General features: G+C 48.0%; 1 protein-coding gene across 1 annotated transcript in view; it reads left to right on the plus strand.

The window, feature by feature from the left end:
- The window catches only part of PTPRT (protein tyrosine phosphatase receptor type T), a 1,128,529-nt gene that overhangs the window by 349,996 nt on the left and 750,932 nt on the right, over positions 1-27,601 (plus strand). Inside the window, exon 3 of the mRNA XM_073880268.1 lies at positions 21,430-21,701. Within this exon, the coding sequence (XP_073736369.1) occupies positions 21,430-21,701 (272 nt within the window). The remainder of the gene's footprint in view (positions 1-21,429; positions 21,702-27,601) is intronic.

Consider the following 27,601-nt stretch of genomic DNA (forward strand, 5'->3'; position numbering starts at 1 on the left):
TAGAAGAGAAATAATTAAAATTAGAGCAGAGATCAATGAATTAGAAACCAGAAACAGTAGATCAAATCAACGAAACTAGAAGTTGGTTCTTTGAAAGAATAAGATCTATAAACCACTGGCCCGACTTATCCAAAAGAAAAGAGAAAGGACCCAAATGAATAAAATTATGAATGAAAAGGGAGAGATCACGACTAACACCAAGGAAATAGAAACAATTATTAGAAATTATTATCAACAACTCTATGCCAATAAACTGAGCAATCTGGATGAAATGGAGGCCTTCCTGGAAACGTATAAGCTATCAAGACTGAAACAGGAAGAAATTGACAACCTGAATAGGCCAATAACCAGTAATGAGATTGAAGCGGTGATCAAAAACCTCTCAAAAAACAAGAGTCCAGGGCCTGATGGATTCCCTGGGGAATTCTACCAAACATTCAAAAAAGGAGGAACATCCTTTAGAAGAAGCACACAGAACTAAGCTGGCTTCAGCATTCCATTTTGGGGAGACAATGGAATAATGTGCAATAGATTTAACAAGAAAAGACAGCCCAAGAATATCACAGGATATAAAGCCCACAAACAATTGTCCTTAAGAATAAACATACTCAGAATAAATATAACTTCCATGAGATCTTGGGAAAAAAAAATATTGAATCACAAAATCCAGCTAATTAAGAGTGAATAAAAATAAAAGATTCGTGAATTCAGAACTTATGGTATAAGGATTGATGATGAGCAGCAACTCTGTGGAAATGTAGAATTAACAATAAATAACTCTGACAAGTACAGTTAGTTATAGATCAGGATGTGAAGGCAGCATCACAGAGGGAGCCACCAACGATTAAAGCTGAGAAATTGGGAGATGGGGAGAGGGAAGTTGAGAGGAAATGTGGGAGAAAAATCCTGCTCTCTTTCACAGCGTGGCATAATTAAATAGTCCCTAAAATTAAAATAAATAGTTAAAAAACAAAGTAATTACTCCAGAGTCTTAATGTTTTCTTCACAATCTGTATTCCTCACCTTATAGGGATCTTTTGGCAAATATCTCATGGTGAAGAAACGTTGGAAGGTCTAGATGTCTTTCAATTTTGTTTTCCTTTTTCTGTTAAAAGACGAGTCAAAATAAATGACACATAGGGAATTTTAAATAGCATGTAATATTTTTTTACCCACATTTGGTAGTATATCTATTGGCTCTTCTGTCCATCGAGCCACCCCTCATCCATCCTTTCTGTCTCTGTATATAGATCGTAAGGTATTTACTATGATGTTTGCCATATGGTAACCAGAGCTATTTCTGGGTGGTGAGACTTGGGACTTTTTTTTTTTTGAAACTTGTATCTCTGTATGTTTCTGTGGTTTCTTCAGTTCTTCAAAATGTGTATCATTTTCACAATAACAATAAAGTGATTTTTTTAAAGATTTTATTTATTTGACCGAGAGAGAGAGAGCAGGAGCACAAGCAGGGGGAGTGGGAGAGGGAGAAACAGGCTTCCCGCCGAGCAGGGAGCCCGATGTGGGACTCGATCCCAGGACCCTGCGATCATGACCTGAGCCAAAGGCAGACGCTTAACGACTGAGCCACCCAGGCGCCCGATTTTTTTTTTTTTTTATATAAAAAGGCAAAGCACATACATCAAGACGTTAACACTGGCCAACCCTGGATAGTAGAGCTTAGGGTGTTTATTATTTTATTCTTTGTAGGCTTCTCTATTTTCTGACACTTTAAAAGCATAAAAGAAAATAAAAAAGGTGGAAAGGGGCTTGTTCTGGGTCCCGTGGTTAGAAAATGGGTTCAGCCTGGAGGACGGGGAGTTCTGAGACAGGGTGGTCAACCACGTGGGGCAAAAGCATTGAAAACCCCTTTTGGGTAGAGGCGATCCCTCTTGAATCTGATTTTCCTCTTGTGGGTGTGGGGGGGTAGTATTTCACTTGAGTTAGTTCCTTGTCGTCGATCAAATGCCCAAACTTTTATAGGAATCCTTAAACCCTAGGCTGTGAGAGCTGGAAGGAATCTGGAAATCATTCCATCTGCCCTGCCCATTTAATAAATGAAGGGCTGGAGGCACCAGGTGCTGTTGCATACAGCATTGGCTTTAGACCTGGAAAATACATCTGAGGCAAGTGAGCACGGTCGTCAATATGAATTGGGCTTTAACCCTTTGTCTTAGCTCTCCATGAACAGAGTCCATCTCCACATCCTAACCAGTCCTGGGAGTGCACTCTGTGGCCATGGTGTGGGTGCCTGATTCAGATTCAGCAGATTTTTAATGCAGACTTTCCCTGCACCAGTAACTGTGCTGGCTAGGTCTTCTCCTCCCATTACCTGTTTTATCAGTGTAGAAATGTGGCCTTAGCCTGAGGGTAAGTGACATGCACAAGGTCACTCAGTGTAGTTGTAGTGGGTTGATAATGCCCCCCTCCCACAAGATATATTCACGTTCTAACTCCCAGAACGTTTGAATCTTATTTGGAAAAAAAAAAAAAAAAGGTTCTTTGTTAGATGTACTTAAGGATCTGGAGATCATCCTGGGTTTAGGATGGGCTCCAAATCCAATGATAGGTGTGTCTGTAAGAGACAGGGAGAGGGAGTTTTGAAACACAGAGGAGAAGGCCCCATGGAGACAGGCAGAGACTGGAGTGATGTGGCCAATGGAAGCTGGAAGAGGCCAGGGAGGATTCTGCCCTAGAGGCTTTGGAGAACATGCAGCCCTGCTTGACACCTTCGTTTCAGACTCCTGTCCCCCAGAACTGAGAGAGAATGAATTTTTGTCACCTGAAGCCACCTACTCTGTGGTCATTTGTTAGGACAGCCCTGGGAAACTCCTGCATATGGGTAGATTATGGTGGAAAGGGCTCAAAGCCAGGGTATCTGACTCAACATTGGTTCTCCATCCATCTCAGAGCCCTTCTTGCCCAAAGGCCAGCAAGCAAGAAGCAACCACCTCATCTGGGGCCTGTACTCACACCTGGCAGGATAGTGCTGTGTGTCCCACATACTCACCGTCCTCAGTCCTGTCCACTTTTCCTGCCCAGCCTCAGAGTAGGTTAGGGGTCCTTGGAGCAAGAGGGAGAAGTGGTCCATGACAGTGGCACCAATGTCTCTTGCCTGGGCTTTTGCTTCAGCCTCTAAACTGATCAGAAGTGCCAACTTGCATCCTGCTGTTCTCCACTACTTATTGATACACAGCCCTTCAAGCTGGGACACAAAGGCTGGGAACTACTTTTCCTAGACTCCTTAGCCTGTGGGATCCCAGCTGGATTCCACCAGTGAGAGATCTGTACGGCCCAAGAGCTGGGAAGCCACAAGCCTCCAGCAACTGAGGACAGGCGTAAGTAGAGGTGTCAGCCATCAGCAGACACAGGGTTGTGCCTGAGTTTGGTGAGCACCCACTGTGGGGCCATAAGCAGCCAGAATTAAAACACTAGTCTTGCGATGATCCCTGTACTTAGGAGTTTCCCAAAGAGAACTTTCCTGATGACTCTTCCCCCAGCCTTCTAATGGTCATGTAAAGGTCCAGTTGTGCAAAAACTCTACCTGCTTGACATATCCAGCATGGACCCTCCTTTTCTGCTGGAGCCTTGATAAGAGACATTGATCTCTGTGAGATGAGTATTTTATCACGTCTCATTTCTTCTTAAAAACAGCAGGGCCATTGGTGTAAGTGGTGAAGGAAAAACTCAGTCCTGAAAAGTGGACAAAGAATTGGGAGCCACATGTTTGGAGTGAGACAGAGGGCATGAAGGAGAGCTCAGGGCCTAGCAACACTACTCTGGATGCTCAGAGTCCAGGGTGGAAATAAATGCTAAGATCCTTTAGGAATCTGACCTCTTGCAAGTAAGACAGGCATCTCTTTGACAGAATCTGGGAGAATCATCCCCCAACTATAACGCTAAATGAATGGTCAAGAAGAACATTAAGGGGTGCCTGGGTGGCTCAGTTGACTAAGCATCACACTCCTGGTTTCATGATCTCAGGGTGGGGAGATCAAGCCCCGCATCAGAACTTTCTTAAGATTCTCTCTCTCCCTCTCCCTCTGCGCTCTCCCATCCACCCAAAAAGCAAACAAACATTAAATCAGGCACTTATGCTGTGCCCCCAGCAAAAGTGAGATGGGGCTTTAATTCTTCCGTCTCTCTAGTAGAACCTAAAATGGAACAGATATCCCTTTATAGCACGAATAGGGCTTTCTCAAAGTTCTGTTGTTTTCTTCCTACCCTTTCTTTTTGCGTCTTGCTGGAGGCTGAAACTCACAAATACAACAAGGCAGAAATTAGCAAGGAAGTTATGGTGGCAAGTTGCATCTTGGGAGGTGTAGTTTTCATGAGTAGAGTGCCATAGGTTGGCTGGGATGCCTCTCTGGATGGGGGTTTTTCATGTACACCATGGTGTCCGAGAACCAGACAGTGTAGGAGATCATCAAACCACCATCCTCCTGAATCTAATCACAGCTCATAATAATAACAGCTAACATTTATTGAGAGCTTAGTATTTGCTGGGCACTCTTCTAAGTCGGGGGTCTGCAAACTACAGCTCAAGGGCTGCCTCTGCCACCTGTTTTTGTCAAGTTTTATTGGAGTGCAGACTCATTTGTTTATCGTCTGTGGTTGCTCTCATGCTCCAACAGTAGAGTTGAGTCCTCATGACAAACTCTATGGCCTGTAAAGCCTAAAATGTTGCTTATCTGGCCTTGTATAGGAGAAGCCTGCCAGCCTGTCTTCTGAGCCATTCCATAAATTAACTCAGTTAATACTGATGCTGATCTTGGGAGGCTGGCATTTTCATTGTCCCCATTTCACAGATTGGGAAACAAAGGCATGGTTAGTCTAAGTAATTTGCCCCATGATGCATGTAGGCAATGGCAGAACTGGGGTTGGCCTGCATCTTTATTGTCCTACTGTGCTCCCAAGCACGAATGCATAGGACAAAAGAATCTTCTGTACATTAGGAATTAGGGTGGGAAATGAGCCCATCTAGCTGTTTCCCAAGCAGGGGGCTATCCAAGCCAGGGCCTCTGAGAGACGAGGCACCAGCCCACTGTCCTTGTTCCATCAGCCAAGTGTGAGAAGCCTGAGTCTGTGTTGTTCAGAGGGGGATAGCTTGAGACTCAGGAGATGTAGTTGCAGCCTCGTGACCTACACTGTAAAAATGACGCAGCGTCAGAAATGCATGGGCTCAGAAAATACGCCATTCATAGGTTCTTCCTGGGGAAATAATCACTGAAAAGGCACTTCAGAGCACAGAAAGATGAGCTAAAAATCAGGAACTCAAAATGAGGAAATTGTGGGATGAAAGGCTGCTGCGCACCCCTGAGGGGGCCGCCTCCAGAAGTCCTATTCAACTTGTTCCAAGGCTCTTGAGGCGAATTTTCATCTCAGCAAACTCATCTCTGATGAAGTATCTTGACTGTTTTGTTCACAGCTGTATTCCCAGGGCCTACAACAGTGCCTGGCGCATCACCCGCTTGATAGACATTTGTTGTAGAACAAACTGGCAACATCAGTGCACGGTGAATCCCACGGATGGGGTGCTGGGGCCTTTCCCAGCGGCCTTGCCGGTGTGGCTTTGGTGCAGACAAGCTCACTAGAAGCTGCAATCCCTCATTAAGCCTCTCCTTCAGGAAGGGTTTACCAAGTGAAGTCCCAAGCTCAATTAAATGCCACAATTCCATAGAAAGCGACTAACCCATGCCAGGAAGTGTGACTATAAGGACACACCGGGGATGCTCCTGTGGTTGTCTTTCTATAGTGGGTAATTTTTCCACTTGGTTCTACTTTCCTTTTTTTTTTTTTTTCCTCCAGGTATCACTTTATAATGAAAAACAATTAATACCACAGCATGTCTCCAAATTTGATGTTTGATTAGTTCTACAGAAACCCTCCTAAGTGATGGTCTTAGACCCCTCTTTGGGCCCCAAGCACAGTAAGGCTCTAGGAAGCTTGTTCTAGGCTGAACTGTATCTGCCAGCCTGCCTCCACACGTTGAAGTTCTAACCCTCCAGTACCTCAGAATGTGACTTGATTTGGAAATGGGGCCATTGCCGATGTGATGAGTTAAGAAGAGCCCTACTGGAGTAGGTGGGCCCCTCATCCAATCTGACCGGTGTCTTTGTGAAGAGGAAATTAGGAGTCAGATGCACAAAGAGGGAGAAAGCCAGGTGAATCTGAAGGCAGAGGTCGAGGGGATGCTTCTACCAGGCAAGGCACCAGAAGCTAGGGGAGAGCCATGGCATGGGTCCTCCCTCACAGCCCTCAGAAGGAGCCGGTCCTGCCAACACCTCAGTCTTAGACTGCAGCTTTTAGGACTGTGAGACGGGGAATTTCTGTTGTGGGAGCCACTCTGTTGGTGGTACTTTGTTACTACAGCCCTGGCAAAGGAATACAGAACTCCTGCCCCCCTTGGCAGCTTTCATTCCTAGAGCCCCCCCTTAGCTTCCTTGTTTCAGCTCATGCTACTCTGTCTTTCCATCTGTGTCCAGGGCCCACGGGGAAGTCAAGGCTGAGCTGGAGTGGAGCTGCCAGGGTCTTCCTCCTTGGCAGCGTGGAGTATAGAATCCTCTGGACTGCAGGGGGAGGACCACTGTGGTAGGAAGGGTAACCTGGGCAGAGGGCTGTTTGCATTGTGGTCAAGGAGTGCAAAGTCCGAAGTGGAGTCTGGCAGGAGAAGCGGGACCAGGGAAGGAGTCTGGAGCTGGTCCTGGGACACATGGAAGACGGAAGTAGGAAATCAGACCTGCAGCTGTGACAGGGTTGGAAACCAGCTGAGGAGGGAAGGGTGAGAGGAGAATGAGCAGTCAGTATGAAGGCATTGAAGAATATCAGGGGGTCCCGGGGCATGATTTTAAGATACCCCAGTTGACAGCCACGGGGACATGCAGGTGGCTTCAAGGTTACAAGTGGAACTGGGAGACTGTATGTCTGTTTGTACGAGACAGAATTTTCTCTGTCTTGTGACACGCAGAGGCAGCTGCATCCCCTCTCGGGGCTATGAGTACCCCTCCCAGGCTGGCCCACGAGGGGTGGTGCTCACAGGTCTTCCTGGAAGTGGGAATGGAAAGGCGGGTTCACGCAGGGTGGTTGAGGGCTGCGGTCAAGAGCACGGGCTCTGGACCCACGGTACAGTGTTGTGACTCCCCTGGATGACCTGTCCTTTAATGGGGAACGTAGGCAACACCCCGTGCACAGGAACTAGCACATGCCTCCCCACATAGGCTGAGGCCCTGGAAATCTGTTTGCAGGAAAAGTACTTCTCAAACTCGAGCATCCCCGGCTGGGTCCCATCCCTGGCTGGGTGCCACTCCGGAACTGTGCTCCAGGACGTCTGGGGTGGGGCCTGAGATATTTGCTTCTCTGTCAGGTTCCCAGGTGATGCCACTGTAGCAGGTTGGGGGACCACATTTGGAGAACCACTGACAAAGAGGGCTGCTCCTTGGGGTAAACTGCAAACAGCCATGCCTCCCTGGTGCCTCCCGGAGTCATCCCGTGTGGAGAGTGACCCTGGGGCCTACCTTATCCTGCTGGTTTGTAGGGCCACCTGTCTCACTCTCCATTAGTCAGAGATCTACGAGAGGGGTCAGGGTGCTGCCGCTGAAGCTGACCTTGACAGCTAACATTTACATAGATCTCACGATGTGCCGGGCACTGTTCTAAGCACTTAACTTACATAAACACATCAAGTTCTCATAACAAACTTCCCAGGCAGGTACCATTATTCCCATTACCACTCTCATTTTATAGCTCAGAGAGGTTTAAGTAACTTTCCCAGGGTCACACAGCTGGTAGCTGGGAGAGCTGGGATTTGATAAGGCAGTCGGAGCCCAGAGTCCGTGTTCTCCAGTACTCCACTGTCCCTGCGGTAGAAAGAGGCAAGAAACAACCCTAGGGGTCATTGGCTGCGTTTCTTGGCCTTTCCTTGCCGAATGAGGGCAAGGAAAGGGCAAGGAATGAGGTGAGAATGAGTCACCTCAGAAAAGGAAATCGCTTTTCCCATCTTAGATGAAAGAAATACCTTTACATTAAAAAAACAAATGCTGTCAGGATTAATTGGATAACAGCCGTCAAGCTCTTGTATCTCCTTAGAGGATGGTGAAAGAGGAGGAATAATTATTGTGCTACTTTCTATGCAGACCCTAGTACCTTTGGGGGAGTCAGTAAGTGGCTGATGATGTTCACAGTGATTGGCAGTGATTGAAGGGGGGGTTTCAGAGGAGAGGCCTTGCTGAGGTGGGGCAGCAGAGACAAGCCTCACGGTGGATGGGCTGTGGCTGGAGCCCTCCTGCTCCTGAGAGAGGGGGACAGCATGTGGCCCAGGGTCGGAGGGAACCCCTGCCAGCAGGTTAGCATCATTGCCTGCCCCAGAGGGAGAGCGGGGCGGTACTGCTTGTCGTTCGGCCCCAGTGTGTGGATCTCAGGCCCATGAGGGCAGGTAGAGACCCAGGTAGACCAGTGGTTCTCTGAGTGTGGCCCAGGGATCAGCTGCATCAGTTTCTTTTAGAAAGTTGTTAGAAGTGCAAATTCTTGGCCCCATCCCAAACCCACTGGGGGTGGGATCCAGCAATCTTTCAGTAAGCTTTCCGAGTGATTTCTGATGCGTGCTGCAATCTGAGAACCACTGTTTCAGAGGAGATAGCGCTGACCTTGGAGTCAGGTGCACCTATATCTGATTCTTGGCCCTGACACCTGTTGGCTGTGTGACCTTGAGCAAGTCACTGCGAACCTCTCTGTAGGTCAAGTTCTTTGTCTATAAAACAAGGATGGGAGGCTAGAGAGGTGGTCTGTAAGGTGCTTGCTCTGTATCTATATTTTGTTATCATATCTCCATGGGTTAGAGATGGTCTTTGTCTTCTTGACTTTGAAATAGGCTATTTCATCTGCAGGGACCATTTGGCCACTCCTTCTCTACCTGTCTGGCTCCCGAATAACGTAGGCCTCAGTGTAGAGTGTATTTGCTCCGGGAAGTTGTTTTTCTTTTTATACCTTCCCCAGCCTCCAAAATCAAATTTGTTTTAGATCTCTCTCCATGTCCACACCCTTATCCCAGAACTCCCCACATCTCCTCACAGCCTCTTACTTGTCTGTAATTGGCCCCAGGGGCAAAGACTGTCGTGCTGACGGCTGTTTCTCTGCAAAGCACCGGACACATCGTGGGTGTGTAGGTAACATCTGAGGTTAGAACTGATTTCATTCAGTTTGTAAACAGCCTGGTTCCAGCGGACTTTGTGAGGAAATCAGTGGAGGGGTTAACTTTCACGCACGGATCCAGACGGGGAAACGGAGGCATAGAGTGAGTCAGCTCTACAAGTGAGCTGACTTAGGGAGGCTGTGGCAGGGAGAACAAGTGGAAAAGGAGGCCCCGGTGGCAGAGGATTTGAGGGGAGGGTGCTGTGGAGTTGGGGTGCGGACAGCCCACATCTCTGTGGGACAGAGGGAGGGGCCCATCTGATAGCAGCATTTGAGAGGGTCATACCCTGACCCAGACAACCCCGACGTGGTCTGCCGGTGGGGAGCAAAAGAACGTGATGGCATCTAGCCAGCGCTCACGGTGAGAAGTCTATCCTGGGGTCGCCAGTGCAGGCATTTTGCAGCGCTCCGAGGGCTCTTAACTTTTATTTATATATTTATGATGGACAGGGTTAAGGACCTCCTTGAGAAAGAGATGGACACTCTCTCCAGAAAAAAGGCACAAAACCACAGACCTTCCCCCACTGTTGACCTTGCCACTCAGTGGGTGCATGATCAGGTTGCTGTCCGGGTCAGACCCTGTTGTTAGGAGGGGAGGTAGAAGTGTCAGGTGAGGGAAGGTAGGCTTGAATACTGCATGCTTCTCCAAGCCCTGGTATTTTAAAGCTTGGGAAATAATAGCAGTGACCCAATTTAGTAACGTGAAGGCAAGACAGCACTATTTTAACAGGCTTAGTCATCTCTTCGCTTTGCTTTTTTTTTTTTTTTTTCTTCCTCTCCACTTCCATTTGTGTCTTTTCCCATTGCAAATATACGAGGGTAATAATCCCGTATTTTCCATGGAGCATGGCAAACATGCTATATATAAGGCACAGTTGAACATTCTGTGAGTGTAATTGGAGCATAAATGTAACTAATCAAAATATTATCATGCCAATGGATGTGTGAAGAGTTTGGAGATTTAAAAGAAATATATATTTTAGTTCCATGTCATTTCAATTTAAGAGATTTAGAGCTGCAGAAGCAAAGGACTCAGCCCAATGAATGTCAGGAACAGTTTGGGGTCTGACGATGTTCCGGGCAGCCCTGTTGTTCTTGCTACTCTTAATATGGCAGCAGCCTGACAACTGATTTCCTTTTTGTTCTTTCCTCCCGCTTCTTTGCCCCTCTTGCTGTCTGCGCCCTGCTCTCTGGGGCACGGCCGGCTAACCCCGGGGAGCCTGAGCTCCCTCCTTGCCTCTGAACACAGCACCCCCGCTTGTGTGCAGGAGCCTGAGAGCTGAATGATGAGCAGGATTTCCTGCATTTGAATCTTGGCTCTGCTCCTATAGCTGGGTGGCTTTGGGAGAGTTACCTAATCTCTCTGTGCCCCAGTTTCTTCACTTGTATGAGAAGGATGACAACAGCACCCACTGACAGGGCTGGTATTAGAATTGAACACACTTAAGTAACATGGGAGAGTGCGTGTTTGCTCTTGCCGTTATTATTAATGAGCGGGCATGACTCAGGGGAAGGAGCTCTTGGGGGGACATAAAAATCACTGGGTTTCTCCAGAAACAAGACCCAAGGAGAAGGGTCTTTCCTCTTCCACCCTCACTCCAGAAGGAGCCTAGATGGAAAATCCAAGCCGGTCCTAACTCCTTGCCCACCACTAACTAGTCCTGTGACTATGAAACTTGGGAAACATAGGCTTTGCTAGCAGCCCATCTCTGCTGCAGGTGAGGAACTGGAGCGAGAATTCTTGGCTCCCCTGCTCCCAGAGGCTCTGTGTGACTGAAACAGGTGCACAGGAGGGGTTGGGTGTCTGAAGGGGGAGTGCCATTATCTGCCCTTCAGTTCTGTCTTGACCTTGCCCAAAGAGTTGTGCTGTTTCCCACATCAAGGAGCGACTAGAACAGGCCTTATGTCTCACGCACCATTCCTGTTGGGCGTAGCAGAGTTCTCAGTTGGGTCCCGCTCAGGGTTCCACTGTCCTCCCGACGATAACATTGATTTTTCCTGCTGGGATGTTGAGCTATGAAGGGGGAGGTGAGCTGTGAAGTTGTGAAGGGGTTAGCCCAGGTCCTGGAGTGCCCCGCAGGGTTGTTGGTGGGCCTGTTCTCATCACAGGATCATGGTAAGGTCTAGAAGGGGAATGTTGGGTGGAAGGCTTTTGTTTTTATTTGGGGAGTGAAGGGGATGGGAATTAAGGGGTGGCACGCGGCTTCGATTATCTTCTGCTTTGTCGCGCCATCTTTATGCCATCCTCCCCTCTCTCCCTCTTCATTGTTCTTTCCCTCACCTGTATTTCTGCTTCCGTACCACCTCCCTCTGCCCCTCCTTCCTCATCTTCCCTGCTGTGTACTCCTCTGCTTTCTTCTTCTTTCCTTCCTTCTGCCTTCTCTCCCTCCCTTGCTACTCTTTCTCTCTCCCTCTTCCCCTCCGCTTTTCATGGTTTTCTCAGGAATGGGGAAGGAGTGGAGGCAGCCCATGTGCCTGGTCTTTGGGAAGACACGCCCGTTGGACAGACCCCCTTCCAGTAGCACCTTCAAACCCAATTGCCTGGGTTTAATTCTGTTCTTAAACTACATCATCCACACCTACGTGGGTTATCAGATAGCTGTTTCTTGGAAAATTGCCTTAACAAATTTGCATATGAAATGCTGAAACCCCAACTTACTGGTCTGAATGAATGATTACAGAAATAGTTATTACTTGTTCACACAAATTGACTGGCAGAGTGTTCACAATGCTCAGTTCCTTTGAAACTTCAGGAGGTATTTTCCTTGTTTTAAATAGATACTATGTATCCATTAATCCGTAATTAATCCCTCCTCCCTATTTTCTGGTGTATTAGAAAAGAAGCAAATGTCTTTCCTTTTTTTTGACACACGATAATTAGATTGCTTTCATTGATAATATGGATGATGTTGAGTGATATGTTTGTTATTCTTGCTATTTAAACTGTTGTGTTTACGAGTGCCTTTTACTGACGGTTGGTTTTCACGATACTGTTGGTAGAAATGTGCTGCTTTTCCACATGCATTTTCTTACTTTATTTGTGTCTTTGGATATTTTGGTGCTCCCTTGCTCTTTATATTGTGACCAGATGGCTAAACGTCAACATTCAGGACTTCTAAATGTAGCCTTGCCCAGAATAGATAGGATCAGCAGCGCGGGAATAAGTATTCTCTGGGCATTAGTGAAAGCCACCGACAGTAAGTGGCATTTACTTAGTTTAGTGAAGGACCACGGCTGGGCTGGGCTGGGCTGTGTGGTTTTCAGGTACAGCATCACCTGAGCAGAAACCCAGAAGCAGGGAAGTCTGCAGTGCGTATTAGTTTCCTATTGTTGCTATAACAAATCATCGCAACTTTAGTGGCTAAAAGTAACACAGATTTTTTTTATTGTGTAGTTGAGGAGGTCAGAGAACCTAGATGGGTTGCACTGGGCAAAAATCAAGGTGTCTGCAGGTCTCTGTCCATTCCTGGAGGCCCTAGGATGACAATCTGTTTTCTTGCCTTTTCCGGGAAGTTCCTGGATTTCTTGGCTCATGGCTCCTCCCTTCATTTTCGATGCCAGCAGCATAGCATCTTCAAATCCCTCTCTGAGCCTGCCTCTTCTGTCTCTCTTGTACAGAATAATCCACCCCGTCTTAGGGTCCTCAGATTGGCAGCCTTATTTTTACCTGCAACTTTAATCCTCCTTTGCTATGTTAAGGTAACATTTTCACAGGTTCTGGAGGCCAGAACGTGGACATCTTTGGGAGGCTGTTACTCTGCTTACCGTGGAGTGGATGACAGCTGTGTAGGCAAACAACTTCCTCTTCCTCTGTGTTCCTGGCTTTAAAAGAGGGATAGCATGGCACCCCCTCACTGGGATGCTAAAAGATGCTTAGATCAGTGCCTGGCACATGCTAAGTTCTCCATAAACATGAGTAACATTCAACATCAATGGCACTGGGCACACGGACCTCTGCTGCTGGCCATTTCTTACTAACATTTACTGAGTCAAGTCCAATTTTTCATTTAAGATTCACTGAAAACAGTCAAAGTTTGACCTGTAAGCTTTCATTATCCCATTTTCTAGATGGGAACACTGAGGCCCAGCGAGTTTTATTGACGGGCTCAAAGTCACACAACTAAGAAACCATAGCAGTGGTCCTGAAAGCCACCCCTCCCGGCTGCACGGCCAGCCCTTGCTCCATGAGCTGCCTCAGCTTGGCCTGGCGTTTGGGTCCCTGCTGCCATCTACTTCCTTCACGTCGGGGCTGGTGCTGGAAGCTGGCGGGGCCACCTGTCTGCAGGGACAGCTCGGAGCTCTCGGAGCTCCAGGCCCTCAGCTGCCAGTCGCGTGAGCACACTCATGTAATCTTAATGAACAATGTGCAAAGCCATTAAAAACTCAATTAGGGCTTTCTTTTTACTGCCGACGTGAGGAAACGCAATCCTGAGGTGCTCATGTGTAAACACAATAGCCGCCATCTGCTAAGGAGGAGCGTTTTGCCTACAAAAAGGGGATCCGTGTTGCAGACACGTCAATAACGGGGCACGTCTCAAGGCATTATTATGCACGGAGGGGAAAAATACAAAATTTATGGCCAGCCAGAGAGTACTTCCTGGTTTAACTCCACGATTTTCGGTGCTATGTATAATAACTATGAGGATACTAATGCTGTTTTATGTTCCTTATCGCATCAGTGGATTTTGGGGAGAAAAAAAGGAGAAGGGAAAAGAATATATTTACAGTCTTCCTCTTACTTGTTTCTGGCTGATCTTGGCATAGTGACTGGCTTATTTTTGATCTCCGGAAAACTGACAGCCCCGGGATGATATTAATTAAGCCGACCTTTGATCAAAGAGCGTCCCACTGAACTGCTGGTAGATGAGGGTTCTCATGCCTTAACCATCTCTAAAACGGCAGGCCTGGGCTCCGGTCAGAGATAGGGCTTCCTTCTTTTGCAGAGGATGTGGCCAGACCTCTGTAAGGTGGATATGGTGGGGGTGGCTCGAGGTCCCACTCTCCTCAAAGACACTATGCTTGCATGGCTGAGTGTTCTGGCTTTCAGCATCTGGGCCTTTGCACATGCTATTCCCACTCTTGGAAATGCTGTCCCAAATTACCACCAGGCACACATCCACGAAAGGAATCCCGACGGGGAAAGAGGAGAGGCTCACATAGACCTTGCCGTGGAGATTTAAGCTGTAAACCTTCTAGGGTCTCTTCACGTCCAGTGATCTACACTAACGTGACTGAGGATATTCCTGGGGAAGGGGTGCTGGGAGAGAGAAAACTGAGCCGTGTGCGGTTAGGGTACGAGAATGTTCAGGTGTGCCCTGCAGACAGGAGGGTGCCTGTTGTAGGGGGTGACTGCAGGGCCACAGTGGAGGAGAAAAATCTGTCACAGAGGATGATGCCAAGTGGAATTCAGGGGGCAATGGTGCTGGGTGAGCCTGCACCCTGATGGAGGAGGGGAAAACATGTAAGCTTGTAGGAGGAACTGTCTCTTGAACCTTATTGACTTGGGTTGTGTGTCCCCTGAGGGTGTACCTCAGCAGAGAGATGCTGGCAAGGACCTGCCCAAGCCCTGAGAAGCCACAGCTGACAGTCAGCGCCGTTTGAGAGCTCTGTGCTGGAAGTGCAGTGAGGACAGGGGGATTGGCATCCTTAATTCAGTCACCAGTGAGCACCTGCCTTGGGGACTTTGAGCAATACACGTGGAGGATTGCTAGGAGCTGGAGTTCGTGCAGGTGCACGCAGGGTGGAAAGCTAGCCAGATCCCACCATCGGGGCTCATCCTGCGCTCCCTGGCTGGGGACGTTTCATGTGCTTGCATTCTTTCTACCCTGCCTCTGGGTAGCTCACGCCTGGAAGACGCCCTGACCCACCTGGCTGAGTTCCTCACCCTTCTCTCTGTGATGTAATCACAACTGTGCTCTACTCCGGAGCTGTCGTTTCGGATGCATGAGGCTGGATCCTGTTTGGTCTACTGTGATTTTGCCACCTCTGCCACTCGGAAATATCGTCCTCCACTGCTTCTACCCTCTCTGTAGTGGACTCTCTCAGTCTGGGCCCCCGAACCCTGGATCATTGACTCACTGGCTTCTAGTTCAGAAGCTGGAGTCAGGTGCACCGGCTTGGTGGAACCCAGAACGTGTGCCTGAATCTTAGCTGCAGAGCAGGCTGGGAAAGAGGGCGTCTGGCCTTTTCTGTTTCCGTAGGGGAAGGGAGGTTCTGCTTCAAAGTGGGGGGAGTTCCCCAAATGCAGGGAGGGAGTTCGGAGATTGGGTGGCCAAACCACAGGGGCAGTTTTTGGGTCTTCCATCTGATTAACCTGGAGGGGGTATCCACGCGGGGAGCAGTGTGTGACGGGGATGTTCACACTGGCCGGCAGCCCTGGTGAGTTTGCACAGCTGAAGGGCGGACCTCCCCTACTTGTAGCCCCAAACCTTTTTCATTTTTTGTCCAAATTGAGGGCGAAATGATAGGACCTCACCTTTTACATTCACCTCATGCTCCCCTTCTGAGGCTTTGGTGATGAGAGGATCTGATGGTGCAAGGGATCGTCTACACTCCCACGAGTGCTCAGATGCCCCCAGGGTGCCTGCCCCTTAGACACGTCCGCCAGCCGGCTCTGAATGGGCCTGTCATCCCTGTATCTCTGGGCCACTGACTTGGGAATCCGTATGTGTTCATGTTGATATGAGTGAGGCAGAGTAATGGTCCTCCAAAGATGACCATGTCCTCGTCCCTGGAACCTCTGCATGTTACCTTATGGGGCAAAAGGGATTTGCAGATGCGATTCAGTTAAGGATATTGCAATAGGGAGATTATTTTGGATTCTCTGGTGGTGGTGGTGGTGACCCAGTGTGTAAGAGTCCTTCCAAGAGGGAGGCAGGAGGGTCAAAGTCAGAGATAGGAGAGGTGACAATGGAGCTTGAGGTTGGAGTGAGGTCCTCTGGAGATGGAGGAAGGGGCCAGGAGCCAGGGCATGTAGGCAGCCTCTAAAGCTGGACAAGACGAGGAAACCGATTATCTTCTCAAGCCTCTGGAATGCAAGAAGCTCTACCAACACCTTCCTTTTAGGCTTCTGATCTCCAGAACCATGTAAGAATAAATCTGTGTCCTAGTAAGCCCCTGAGTTTATGGTAATCACAGCAGCTATAGGTCATCAAACCAGGATCTAAATCTTGTGTCCCCTGAGCCTCTACCTGCTTGACTTTTGGGCCTCCGTGTGCCCTCAGAAGGCTCTCCCTAGTCATGAGTAGTAAGATCAGTTGCCCTGGGTGTTTCATGTCGGAAAGGAGCCCTTTCTGGACTCGTCGGGGCAGTGCACTCCCGCAAGCCGTCGGAGAGTTCCAGCACAGCTGCTACTGAGTCCTCTACCCAGTGCTGCAGTACCCCTGCCCTCCTGTGGGGGGTGCCACCTGCTGATGCTGACTTTTCCCCATGTCCCCTTCTGTCACTTGGACTGCAGAGCAGCGCTGCTCATTCCTCCAGTTTTTCACCAAGACATTCCTGAGCAGGACTCCCTCCTGCTGTACCTTTCTGGCCTGCACCCTTCTCTCCTTTGCAGGTAGGTGCGCTGCGAGTGGTGGGCTGGGCAGGCATCATTTTTTTTGCCCTTTATTATTATTATTTTTTCAATGGTCTTGTCTATTTCTCTGAGCCGTGCACCAAAACACATCCCTTTCTGTCCAGTCTAAAGGCTGCGGCATGTGTATCAAGTCACCCAGATAAGACATGAGGGGCCAGGATGGTCGTGGGGGGTGTTTGGTATTGTGACCTTGACCCCACCCAGCTCTGGCCCACCGAGGACAAGTGATCTTAATGAAGATCCAAGATATTTCTTGCTTTTTTGAGAATTCATGCTCAGAGTGCATGGTTTTCCTTTTCTCCTTTCTTTCAGCTTCTGTTTACACTAGGACACTGCTCTTAGTGATGTCCCTATTTGGCGTGTCTTGCTGCTTTGCTTAGTAACTATCATTTTTTTGTCTTTAGCCCCTTAAATAAAGGGACTGGGAGGAAGTAAGGGCTCTACAGGGGTGCCAAAACAATAATGCTAGCTGCGGAAATAAACTTCACAATTTCAGTGGCTTAATAACCCCATAACAGTTTATTCCTTGTTAACTTAAAGCCAAAATAAGTGTTCCTATTGGGTGGGTGGCCTTTCCTCATGGTCATGGTCATTCAGGGAGCCAGGCTCCTTTTATTGTGTTCCATTTCTCTTGGAATCCTATGCTTTCAGCTGGCTGGTGGATGGGAAAGACAATGGAGCAGTGATTCTCACACCTTAACGTGCATACAAATCACCGGGGGATCTTGAAAAAAAAAATGCAGATTTGGATTTAGTAGGCCTGGAGTGGGGCCTGAGATACTGCATTTCTTACCAACTCCCAGGTGATGCTGATGCTGCTGGTTCAAAGACAGTCCTTTGAGAGACAAGATAATGGAAGGTGGAGCAATGGGGGGCAGGAGTGAGGAGAGAGAGGTAGCTTTTATGAACCAAGCCTGGAAGTGGCTAGAACTTTTCAGGCAAGAACCCAGTTGCATGACCCCACCACCCTCTAAGAGGAGGCTGGGGAATGTAACCCAGCGATGTGCCCAGAACAGAGAGGACAGGTCTCTCCATCCACCAGCAGTTTCTCCAAATGGAGGGTCAAGCACTTTCACCAGCTCTGTCTTCAGGGAGTTGGAGCATCCTCTATCACCAGTCATTGGGGCAGCAAGATAGAGAGTAGCCCTAAACTTATGTGAGTGGATATAGGTTATGTGGCTCTGCCTCCTCCACGAGCTTGCCTCATGACTGGAGCTTGGATGAAAAGAAGTAGGAGGCTGAGCTGGTGGGAGGGAAACCCTCCTGACTCTGCTGTGGCTTCTGTGCCGCCTGGTGTGGATTGCCAGGTGGACAGGAGCTGAAATGTCCATGGGGGCACCATGGGCTTCTGAGTGGAGAGAGCCAGGCATTGCTCACTTCTCAGGCTGCCTTCTCTGCCCGTAGCTGTGCCACACCTCTGTGGCAGGGCCAGTCACCCAAGATTCGTGGGGCTGGTGGGACATCACTCACCTGTTTCTGGGAAACCCTCTGGAACCCCGTGGGATGTACACCAACAGATAGAGGCATGGATGCTGGCTCAGTCTTCTTCCTGTACTCCATTTCCCCCATGTAGCGGTTCCTTCCTCGCTGCCTCATGGGGGAGGTTGTGATAATTACAGATAATATATCTGACAAGGGACATCTCTCCACTTACCCCGTGTTACTGCCAGGCCATAAGAAAGGAGACTTGACTGTCTTAAAAACATGGAGGGGTGGGGGGCGGGGGGAGGCTCTTTCAGTGGCTCTTATCCTAGGAGATGGAGAGTTTTCTGATGGGTGGGATGGTGACGGTCTGGGAGCCTAGGGTCCTATTTCTCTTAGCCCCCTTCTTCTTGGCTCGTTTGGGGGATGGGCCTGGCCAGTGGTCCTATGTGGTCATCCCTGGAGGATAGCCCTGGCCCTGGGGACCTGCGTGGAGTCTGAAGGAAGGAGGCCATGACCATCTAGCTGCTGTGTGTGCTGGTGCAGAGAAGAGAAGGCAGGAAGCCTAATATGGCCTCAAGTCCAAGATACTTTCTCTAATCCAGTTTTGTGAATGATTAAACAGAGGGTTTTGAATTTTCTCTCTCTCTCGTGTATCTGTATTTTTTAAGTTTTTATTTATTTATTTATTTATTTATTTATTTATTTATTTATTTTGAGAGAGAGAGAGGGTGGGGGAGACTGGGAGAGAGAGACTCTGAGGCAGATTCCACACTGAGCATGGAGCCCGACTCAGGACTTGATCCCACAACTGAGACATTATGACCTGAGCCGAAATCAGGAGCCTGACGCTTAACCGACTGAGCCACCCAGTTGCCCCACTCCTGTGTCTATCTTTAAATTCATTCAGAACCCAGGGAGGATGGGCTGTGGATGTCTGGTACCCTCTAGAACCCCAACGAGCAACAGATTGCCCAGCACTTATTAGCTGGCAGCTTTAGTCTTCTGGGTATTAGGGTGAATAAATGCGGCTACTTTCTGAAGTGGCTCATCTCAACTGAGGATAAGCAGTCTTAAGGTTTCATTCCAAATAGAAGATTTTAGTGGTTAAAATAAGATTTCAAAGTAATAGTTTTTTTCTAGGTAGGAATATTCATGCCAGGATCCCCTGAGTTTATCTACTGTGTGTTATGATGCAGTTTATTTCCTGGCATCACAGGGCTTTAAGTCACAGAGTTCAGCCCTCACAGTTGATTGTGGAATTTCCTTAGATGTCTTTTCCATTGTCTAGGCTCTGTTTAGCCATCTGTCGTGGCAGGGAACTAACTCGCTGTGTCTCCAGGCCATTGTTAGAAGACCCCTTGAATGGAAATATGCCTCCCGTGGTTTCTCTCCCAGCTCTGCCTCTCAGGCACCTTTATCAATTAGCAATTGCCACAGTAATGCTGCCCAGCAAATGGAGAGGGAATTCAGTGGCAAACAGCAGTGAGCATTTATTCTCCTACTTGTGTGTCTGAGCATTGACTGTGGACTGGCAGATAGGAGTTGGGCTTGTTGACCGTGTGGCTGTTCTCCAAGCTGCATGGTGGGGATGGCTTGGTTCTTCAGCACTGGCTGAGCTCCTTTCTCCACCATGCATGTCTCTTTTTGATCCTAAGCTGAAAGGGGCAGCAGCTCCCTGGGGCACGTTCTCCTCATGAAAGGTGGTGGGAGTGCAAGGGGGCAAGCCCAGCTAGGCATGCACGTCTCAAGCCTCTGCTTGATTTGTTCTGTTGACCAAAGCAGTCCAAATTCAAGGGCTGGGGACATACCCTCTGCCTCTTCTGAGAGGCCCAGAACATGGATCCAGAGAGGGTTGAAGAACTAGAAATAACCATTTAATCTGTCAAAGCAACTCCAAAGAGGCTCCCTTCCTTTCTATGGGCAGGCACTCTGCTTAATGCTTGAGAAACTGTAGTTACGTTCGCTGTAGAGCAATAGTGTAAACGCTGAGTTGGAGAGAATCTGGCTTTCCTCCATCCCTTCCTGGCTGAGTGGCCCAGGGCAAGTCATTCGGTCTTTAAATAAAATGAAAATCCTCTCTTCTCCAAAATAAAATGACCTCCCAGGGTCATTCTGAAGATTAAATTGAAGAGTATATTAAAAGGACACCTAACATCACACTGGTACTCCTTAAGTGCTTAGTAAGTATTACTTACCCTCCATTCCAGGCCGAAAATCTACTAGTTGGTTCTCACATTTCCTCAGTCTTCCTTGCTTATTTGGATACATTCTACTTTTTATATGTCCTCCTGTGATACATAGAGTCATTCCCTGTGTTGACTGCAGTATTAATGGATAGTTTGCATTTACTCCTTGGCCTGAATGCAAGGGTCTTTGTGGAATGTGTTGGAACGACACATCCTGTATTGTAGAGGTTCTGCTTCCATTGAGACAGCCCGAGCTTATGTGAGGTTGGATGTCACATTTCACCCTTGGAGGCTGCAGTTAGCTGTCTTCCTGGGATTTTGTTCTCTGTTTCCCTTAGGACCTGCTGGATAGAATGCTTCTTCTGTAAATGTTTATAGACTGTCTACTTTGTAGAAATATTGGTATATGCTACTGCTTCTTAATTTTTTTTTAAGATTTTACTTATTTTAGAGAGGGGAAAAAAACAGTGGGGGAGGGGCAGAGGTAGAGAGAGAATCCCAAGCAGACTCTGCGCTGAGCATGGAGCCTGATGCAGGGCTCGATTCCAGGACCTCGTATAGATGATGACCTGAGCTGAAATCAAAGAGTTCAATGCTTAACCGACTGAGCCACCCAGCCACCCCCATCTCTTGCTTTTTATTTTACGTATTTATTAATTTTTTTTTTAAGATTTTATTTATTTGACAGAGAAAGACACAGTGAGAGAGGGAACACAAGCAGGGGGAGTGGGAGAGGGAGAAGCAGGCTTCTGCCGAGCAGGGAGCCCGATGCGGGGCTCGGTCCCAGGACCCTGGGATCATGACCTGAGCCAAAGGCAGACGCTCAACGACTGAGCCACCCAGGCGCCCCCATCTCTTGCTTTTTAAACTGCCTTGTGGAGCAGGTTTTAAAATGCCCAGTTACAGAAGAGAGAGGGGATGTGGCTTCCTCAGGATCAATCAGGCCCTCCTAGAGTGACCTGATTTCCGGCCCCCACATTGATGGGTATGACTGATTATCAGAAGGATTTTCTTTCTCTTTCTTTGTCTCTACTTCCCGTCCCCTTTGTGGGTCTCCAGGATCCTTCATGTTGGTGAACAGCTCTGGGAGGGCCTCTGGCCAGAAGGCCCACCTTCTCCTGCCGACCCTGAAGGAGAATGACACCCACTGTATCGATTTCCATTACTACTTCTCCAGCCGCGACAGGTCCAGCCCGGGAGCCTTGAATGTCTATGTGAAGGTGAACGGCGGGCCCCAGGGGAACCCTGTCTGGAACGTGTCTGGGGTCGTCACCGAGGGCTGGGTGAAAGCAGAGCTTGCTATCAGCACCTTCTGGCCACATTTCTACCAGGTATGGTGTTCTTTGATTTTTTTAAAAAGTGATCCTAAATCTATAGACCTCTTGCCCTACCTAGAGTTTGTTAGTTATGAAAGACCTTCATTTACTCACTCACTGTGCACCTTGTGTTTACTGAGCCTCTCCTGGCCAGGCCGGCAGGCACAGAGGTGGTCCAGCATGGCCCCTGCCTCCCTGGAGATCATGCTCAGGAAGGCTCAGGAAGAGGAGACCCATGATACACAAGCAGTTACTGTACAGTGGGACACAGCTGGCTCTTCAGAATGCGGGGAACAGAGGCATTAAAGCCTTTTATAAACTAATTGCTTACAATCACCTGATGAGTGATGTGCTATTATTATTCCTATTTTACGGATGAAAAATGTGAGGTTCTGAGAGCTGGGATAGTTATCCCAGCTGGGATAGCTGGTCAAAAGATCACCCCCCCAACCCCCGGAGGGCTTCCAGGCAGAGGTGGCAGCTAGGCTAAGTCTTGAAGGATGAATAAGTAATTATTGAGAAAGCAAGGAAAAGGCATTTGATTTGTCAGGAATGGTACATGCCGGGGGCTGGAGGAGCAAACGAGAGAGTTTTTGCAGAGTTTGGAAATTCTCACTTGTTTAAGGGTGGGTCACAAAGGAGATATGCAGGTGGCTCAGCTTGCAGAGGTGAATAGGTCATGGCTGGCTTTGAATGCCAGGCCAAGGAGATGAAATGTGACCCCTCCGCTAGAGCAGGGCCCCTCAAGCTGGGGCTATGAAAGACCAGTTTTTTCCTTTCAACTCATTGTGGACCAGTCCTTTCATGACTGTAGTAAAAATGTCTCAGCAATGCCACATTGTTGCAATAGCTTCTGAACACGTCTCCCACTTCCCCCACCACCTTCTCTCCCTGTGGGCTGAGAACACACAGGGCACAGGCTGCTGTCGGTCCGAAGAGCGAAGAGCGGAGTGTGCCTGTGGGGGAGCACAGTTTGGGCCCTCTTGGCCTGGGCCTCTTGAAAGCTTTTCTTTTTTTAAAACCACTTTATGTATTTAGGTACACGTCATAGAATTTACCCATTTAAGTGTGCAATCCAGTGATTTTTAGTCAATCTACAAAGTTATGCAATCATCACCATCAACCAGTTTTAGAACATTTTCATCACCCCAATAAGTCATTTCTGCCTGTTGTTGAAAGGTTTTAAGTAAGAAGGTGACATAATCAGATGTGCATTTTAGAGACCTTTCTCTAAAGTCCGCTCTGAGCTTTGTGGTGAGAAAATGGACCCGAGGCTGACAAGGTTAGTGGCTGGGAAATTCTCAGACATCCTTCAGGTCAACATCTATGGACTGCGTTCAACAGATGGACTATGCAGGTAGCCATAGGTATTATGTAAATGAGTAGAAGCATGCAGCTGTGTTCCAATAAAACTTTATGTATAAAAACAAGTGGTGGGCCAGATTTGACCTCCAGGCCATAGTTTGCTGAACTTTGATGTAAGTAGTAAAGCTGAGGTCTAGAGATGGATACTGAAGTCCAAGATCATATAGCCAATCATTGGAAAAGGGGGGACAAGAACCTGGATGCCTAATCCCAAGACTCCCCCCACCACTCCTCCACCCTGTATAACTGAGGATAAAGTAAGTGTGTCTGTAAGACCATCGATACCCCCAGTGAAGCCATAGGGCTCCAATTAGAAAACCCCTCTCTAGGGCCTGATGCAAATGGATTATAGGATAGGGCCACAGGTGCAAGTGAAATGAGGAGGAAAAGTGATCCAGGGCAGGGAGAGTGCCGCTGCTGGCCCTGTTCTTTGATGGGATATGGAGGGGAAAGAGCACATTTCTTGGGTACCCTCCTTGTCCCAGCTCTGTGGCAAGCATATGGCCTCTCATTTACCTGTAACTCCTTGTGTCGGAGAGCAACATGTCTTGTGTTCTAGAGGAGGGCATATTATTGGTAAACTGAGGTTCCCATAATCCTCCCTAGGTCCTTTGGCACCAAGCTCAGTTTCCTGCTTTTGGGGAAAAAAAAAAAGCACATTATAAGAATCTTCTACTTACTAGCTCTGTAATGTTGGATGTATCCTGTCATCTATTCTGAATCAGTTCTCTTCATTTATAAAATGGAGAAGGAAATAGGTACGATGAAGGGTTCTTCCGTGGATTGAATGAGATAGCATATATATTAAACAACGTGTCAGGCTTGTGGCGGGCCTCAGTGATTGTTGGAAGGGAGGAGGAACAGGGGGAGGAACAGAAGAGGAAGGAGGAAGGATGCCTTTTGTGAGGAAATCCCCACCATGATTGAGCTGTCCTCTGTAAGTTCTGTATCATCCCTGTGATGAGCGGCCTCATCTGGGAGAATTTTCTGATTTCTAACTTGTTGGCAGCTACAGCATCATTACATTACATTATATCCTCTGCTCTGAGCTTCGTGGTGACAAAGCCACTCATGTACTGAAAGCAGCAGTGTAGAACAGAAACCTCTTTCTCTGTCCCTCTCTGTCTCTCTCTGTCTCTCTCTCTCTCTCTCTCTCTCTCACACACACACACACACACACACACACACACACACACACACACATAGCCACTATGCATAGTCCTGTGGCCACACACCCAGAGGGGCACACACAGGTGCACCTGCACGCTCCCAGAGTCACTACCCCCACACATACTGGGGGAGAGAAGGGGGGGCTGTCCGGAGAATCAAAGACACTTGTGGTGTGGATTTGAAAATTCGTCAGACCCTGAGCTCTGGTCCTGTATATATGATTCTGTGGACTAAATCCAGTTTAGTTTTCAGCAGTGCTGGGACTCAGATCCTGATGGCTTATGTATTCATTTATTAAAGTCATATTTCATAGTTTCAAAATTGACTTTTAGCTCCGTAATACGCAGGGAAATTTCATCTTTCCTATTAGGGGGCTCTGTGGCACCAGGGTCTCAGCAGGGCCAGGGATGAACGTCCCCTGGCCATGTACCCCCACACCTGCCTCCTCCCTAAAGAGCAGGGTCTTATTAAAACTGCCTGAGCTGTGCTTTAGATCTAGGCCCCCTTGCAGGTGATATTAAGTCTGTTTTATGTTTTTAATGATTCTGAACTGTTCTGTCCCAAGATCTAGAAAAAAATAAGAGAAGTTTTTTTGCCGGTTTGCAGCCACCTGCTTACTCTGTTTTCCGGCACCTGCCTGGGGGAAGTTGCCTTTTATTTAGTGCTTGTAATTACTATGGAGGCCCATGAAATCTAGGGCCTGCCAGGCTTGGATTCAACTGGAATTGAGATCCAGTCCCTTTCTCAGGGATCGGGCACCAGCATCTGGCACTCTGGAGGCTTAGTAACTTCACGTACAGTTTAGGGGGGTGCATCTCACGGGGGGGGGCCACTCTCCCACCCTTCACACTCTCTCCCATCTCCTCTCTTTCACCTCCCCTCTTTGCTGAACAGCATACTCTCCTCATTTTATTCAGGCCTTCTGGGGCTGGGGTGGGGAGAGGCTCTCTTGATTTCTCCCTAAGCAATCCCTCTCCATGAAAATACGTAGTCGTCTTCCTAAGAGGGGTGCTGGTGAGCCAACATTTTTCTCTCTTCGGAGAAAATGTTTGCAGTCCCTTAAAACTTTTGCTGTGCAGATTCTCTGCTCAAGGATTACAAAAGGTGAGGATAGAGTGCCCACTCTTTTATTTATTTTTTTAAATTTTTTTATTGTTATGTTAATCCCCATACATCACGTCATTAGTTCTGGATGTAGTGTTCCATGATTCATTGTTTGTGCATAACACCCAGCGCCCCACGCAGAACGTGAGAGTGCCCACTCTTTTAAACCATGTCTTGACCTATCCATCCCTTCCCCCAACATGCACACAACCTGCTTTTTGGAGAGGTTGAGGGTGACTCATCTCTGAGCCTCTCCTGGGAAATAGTTCCTGACTTTGTCCAGCAGCTCATGCATGGGGAGAGGTTTGTGCCTTTCCATGCAAGCCCTAGGAGGTCTCTAAGGTTCCAGGGGCTGGGGCATGTGTAGTTGACCGTAGGTCTGTGTGGTGGCCTTGGGATTGAAGAATGTCCTGCAGAACAGGTGGGTTTCCCAGCCTAGGCCTTCTGCCCCATCCCTGCCTGTCAGGGTCCCTGCCGCCATACACTGACATGGAGCATCCCTGGGTGTTGGCATGGTCTACTTCTGCCCACCCTCTGCCCTCTCTGCCCTCCCTGCCACCTGTAAACAGCACTAAAGTAGCCTCTACAATTCTTTACCCACTTTAGTGCCAGCCTCATTGAGAGAGTTCAGTGTTGAGGGGAACTGCCTCAGCGGGTGATTTCAGGTAGGCCTTAGAGGGTCCAGCATGGACCTTCTTCCTTTCCTTTCCCTTCTGGCCCTATTTCTGATACATCCAGTCTTGTTATCTGTGTTGTTGACTCCTCACTCCCCAGGCATTGAGGGGGTCTATCTCATGGCAGCTTGCATGATTTTTATAAAAAAAATTGTGATTCTGGAGTGGCACGCCCAAGATAAGACCCTCTTGGCTCCTGCATGCTTTGTGAGCATTTTGCTCTGAGTGATCTGGCAGTGATGGGGAGGACTTGCCCCAGTTCTGTCTTGGGAAGTGCTGTATTCTCAGCTGTATCCGCAGCCTGCCCTGTGCTATAAATATCCTGTGGACCCTAGTTCTAGGATCTGAGGAGTCTGGAGACTTCGTCAAGGATTTCGTGGGCTGCCATGGTCTTTTTCTCTCTGCTTTTGTACTTAGTCACCATCACCTTTCCCCAACTCCCTTGGTTCCCGCAACTACACGTGGCTCTTTATTTCCATGTAACTCCATGTGGACCCAAAGTCCAGCTTGTGCCAGTTTCTTGTGGTCGGGACTCCTATCAAAGAGTGTTGAGTGTAGGAACTTCAGTGGAAGCTTGAGGTGGGCACTGGAGGGAATAGTTATGTTGGGTGGTGCATTAGCTTCTTCCTCCCCCCAGACCTAGCACCATTCCCTGGGATTCCTCCTCTTACTGCCCATCCCTCTCCCCAGACTAAGAACAACAATAATAGTAATATTTATCAATATATTACCATGTATGTTGCAAACCCTTTAAAATTATTAATTCATTTAATGGAAAACTAGAGTATTCTTTCCCCTGTTTCTTATGGAATATTTTTCTCCCATGTTTGAGAAACCCAAGTCTAACCTGCCCTGGTGCTTTAAAATAAAATTCTCAAGAGGAATTCTGATAAGTGAAAGATTCTCTCTCTCATTTTAGAATTGTTATTTCTGCAGAGGAAGGGAGAGGGAACAGTGAACAAATGTGTTTTCCTATCACCCATTCTCCCATGACCAGCCTTGCATTCATTAATGGAACACTTGTTAATAATTATGGTATGGGTTAGACACTGGGTCATGATGCAAGAAACAGTCCAAGTGTTAGAAGAGTTTAAGTTATACTTTGATTACCTGGAAAAAAAAAAAGTTAGAATTCTGCTTAACCATGTGTTTTGGTTAAAAGAGATTTGGACTGCTTTCCACTGAAGCCCAGTAATAGGTGCGGCTGTGCACTGTGAGCTAGGAGCCCAGGGCCTCAGTTCTCAATCTACCTCTGGCTCCCCTTCTCAGCTTTGGTAATGCAGCTGCCCCCCCCCGCCCCCTTTCTTAGGGCTTTTGAGAGACTGGATCAAGACTATGTAACAAATGGTCAATATTGCCGGCCTTCATTATTGTGGTTATATTTCTGTTTTTATTATTTTTATTATCACTCGGTCTCAGTTGATGAGGTGTCCTTTCTGGTCAATACCTATCCCTCACTGGAGTCCTGATCCCAGTTGACTCCTCCTTCCAGAAGCTTGTTTCCTTGATTCCCTCACCCCCTTGTGTGTTATCCTGTTTGCTCGATTCATTTCTCTCTACCTAAAATCATGCTTACATCTCTACCATCCCCCCAATCCTCTA

The sequence above is a fragment of the Callorhinus ursinus genome, unplaced genomic scaffold, assembly GCF_003265705.2.
Source record: "Callorhinus ursinus isolate GAN/ISIS: 27379988/994484 unplaced genomic scaffold, GSC_fseal_2.0 scaffold38, whole genome shotgun sequence".
NCBI classification, from domain to species: Eukaryota; Metazoa; Chordata; class Mammalia; order Carnivora; family Otariidae; genus Callorhinus; species Callorhinus ursinus.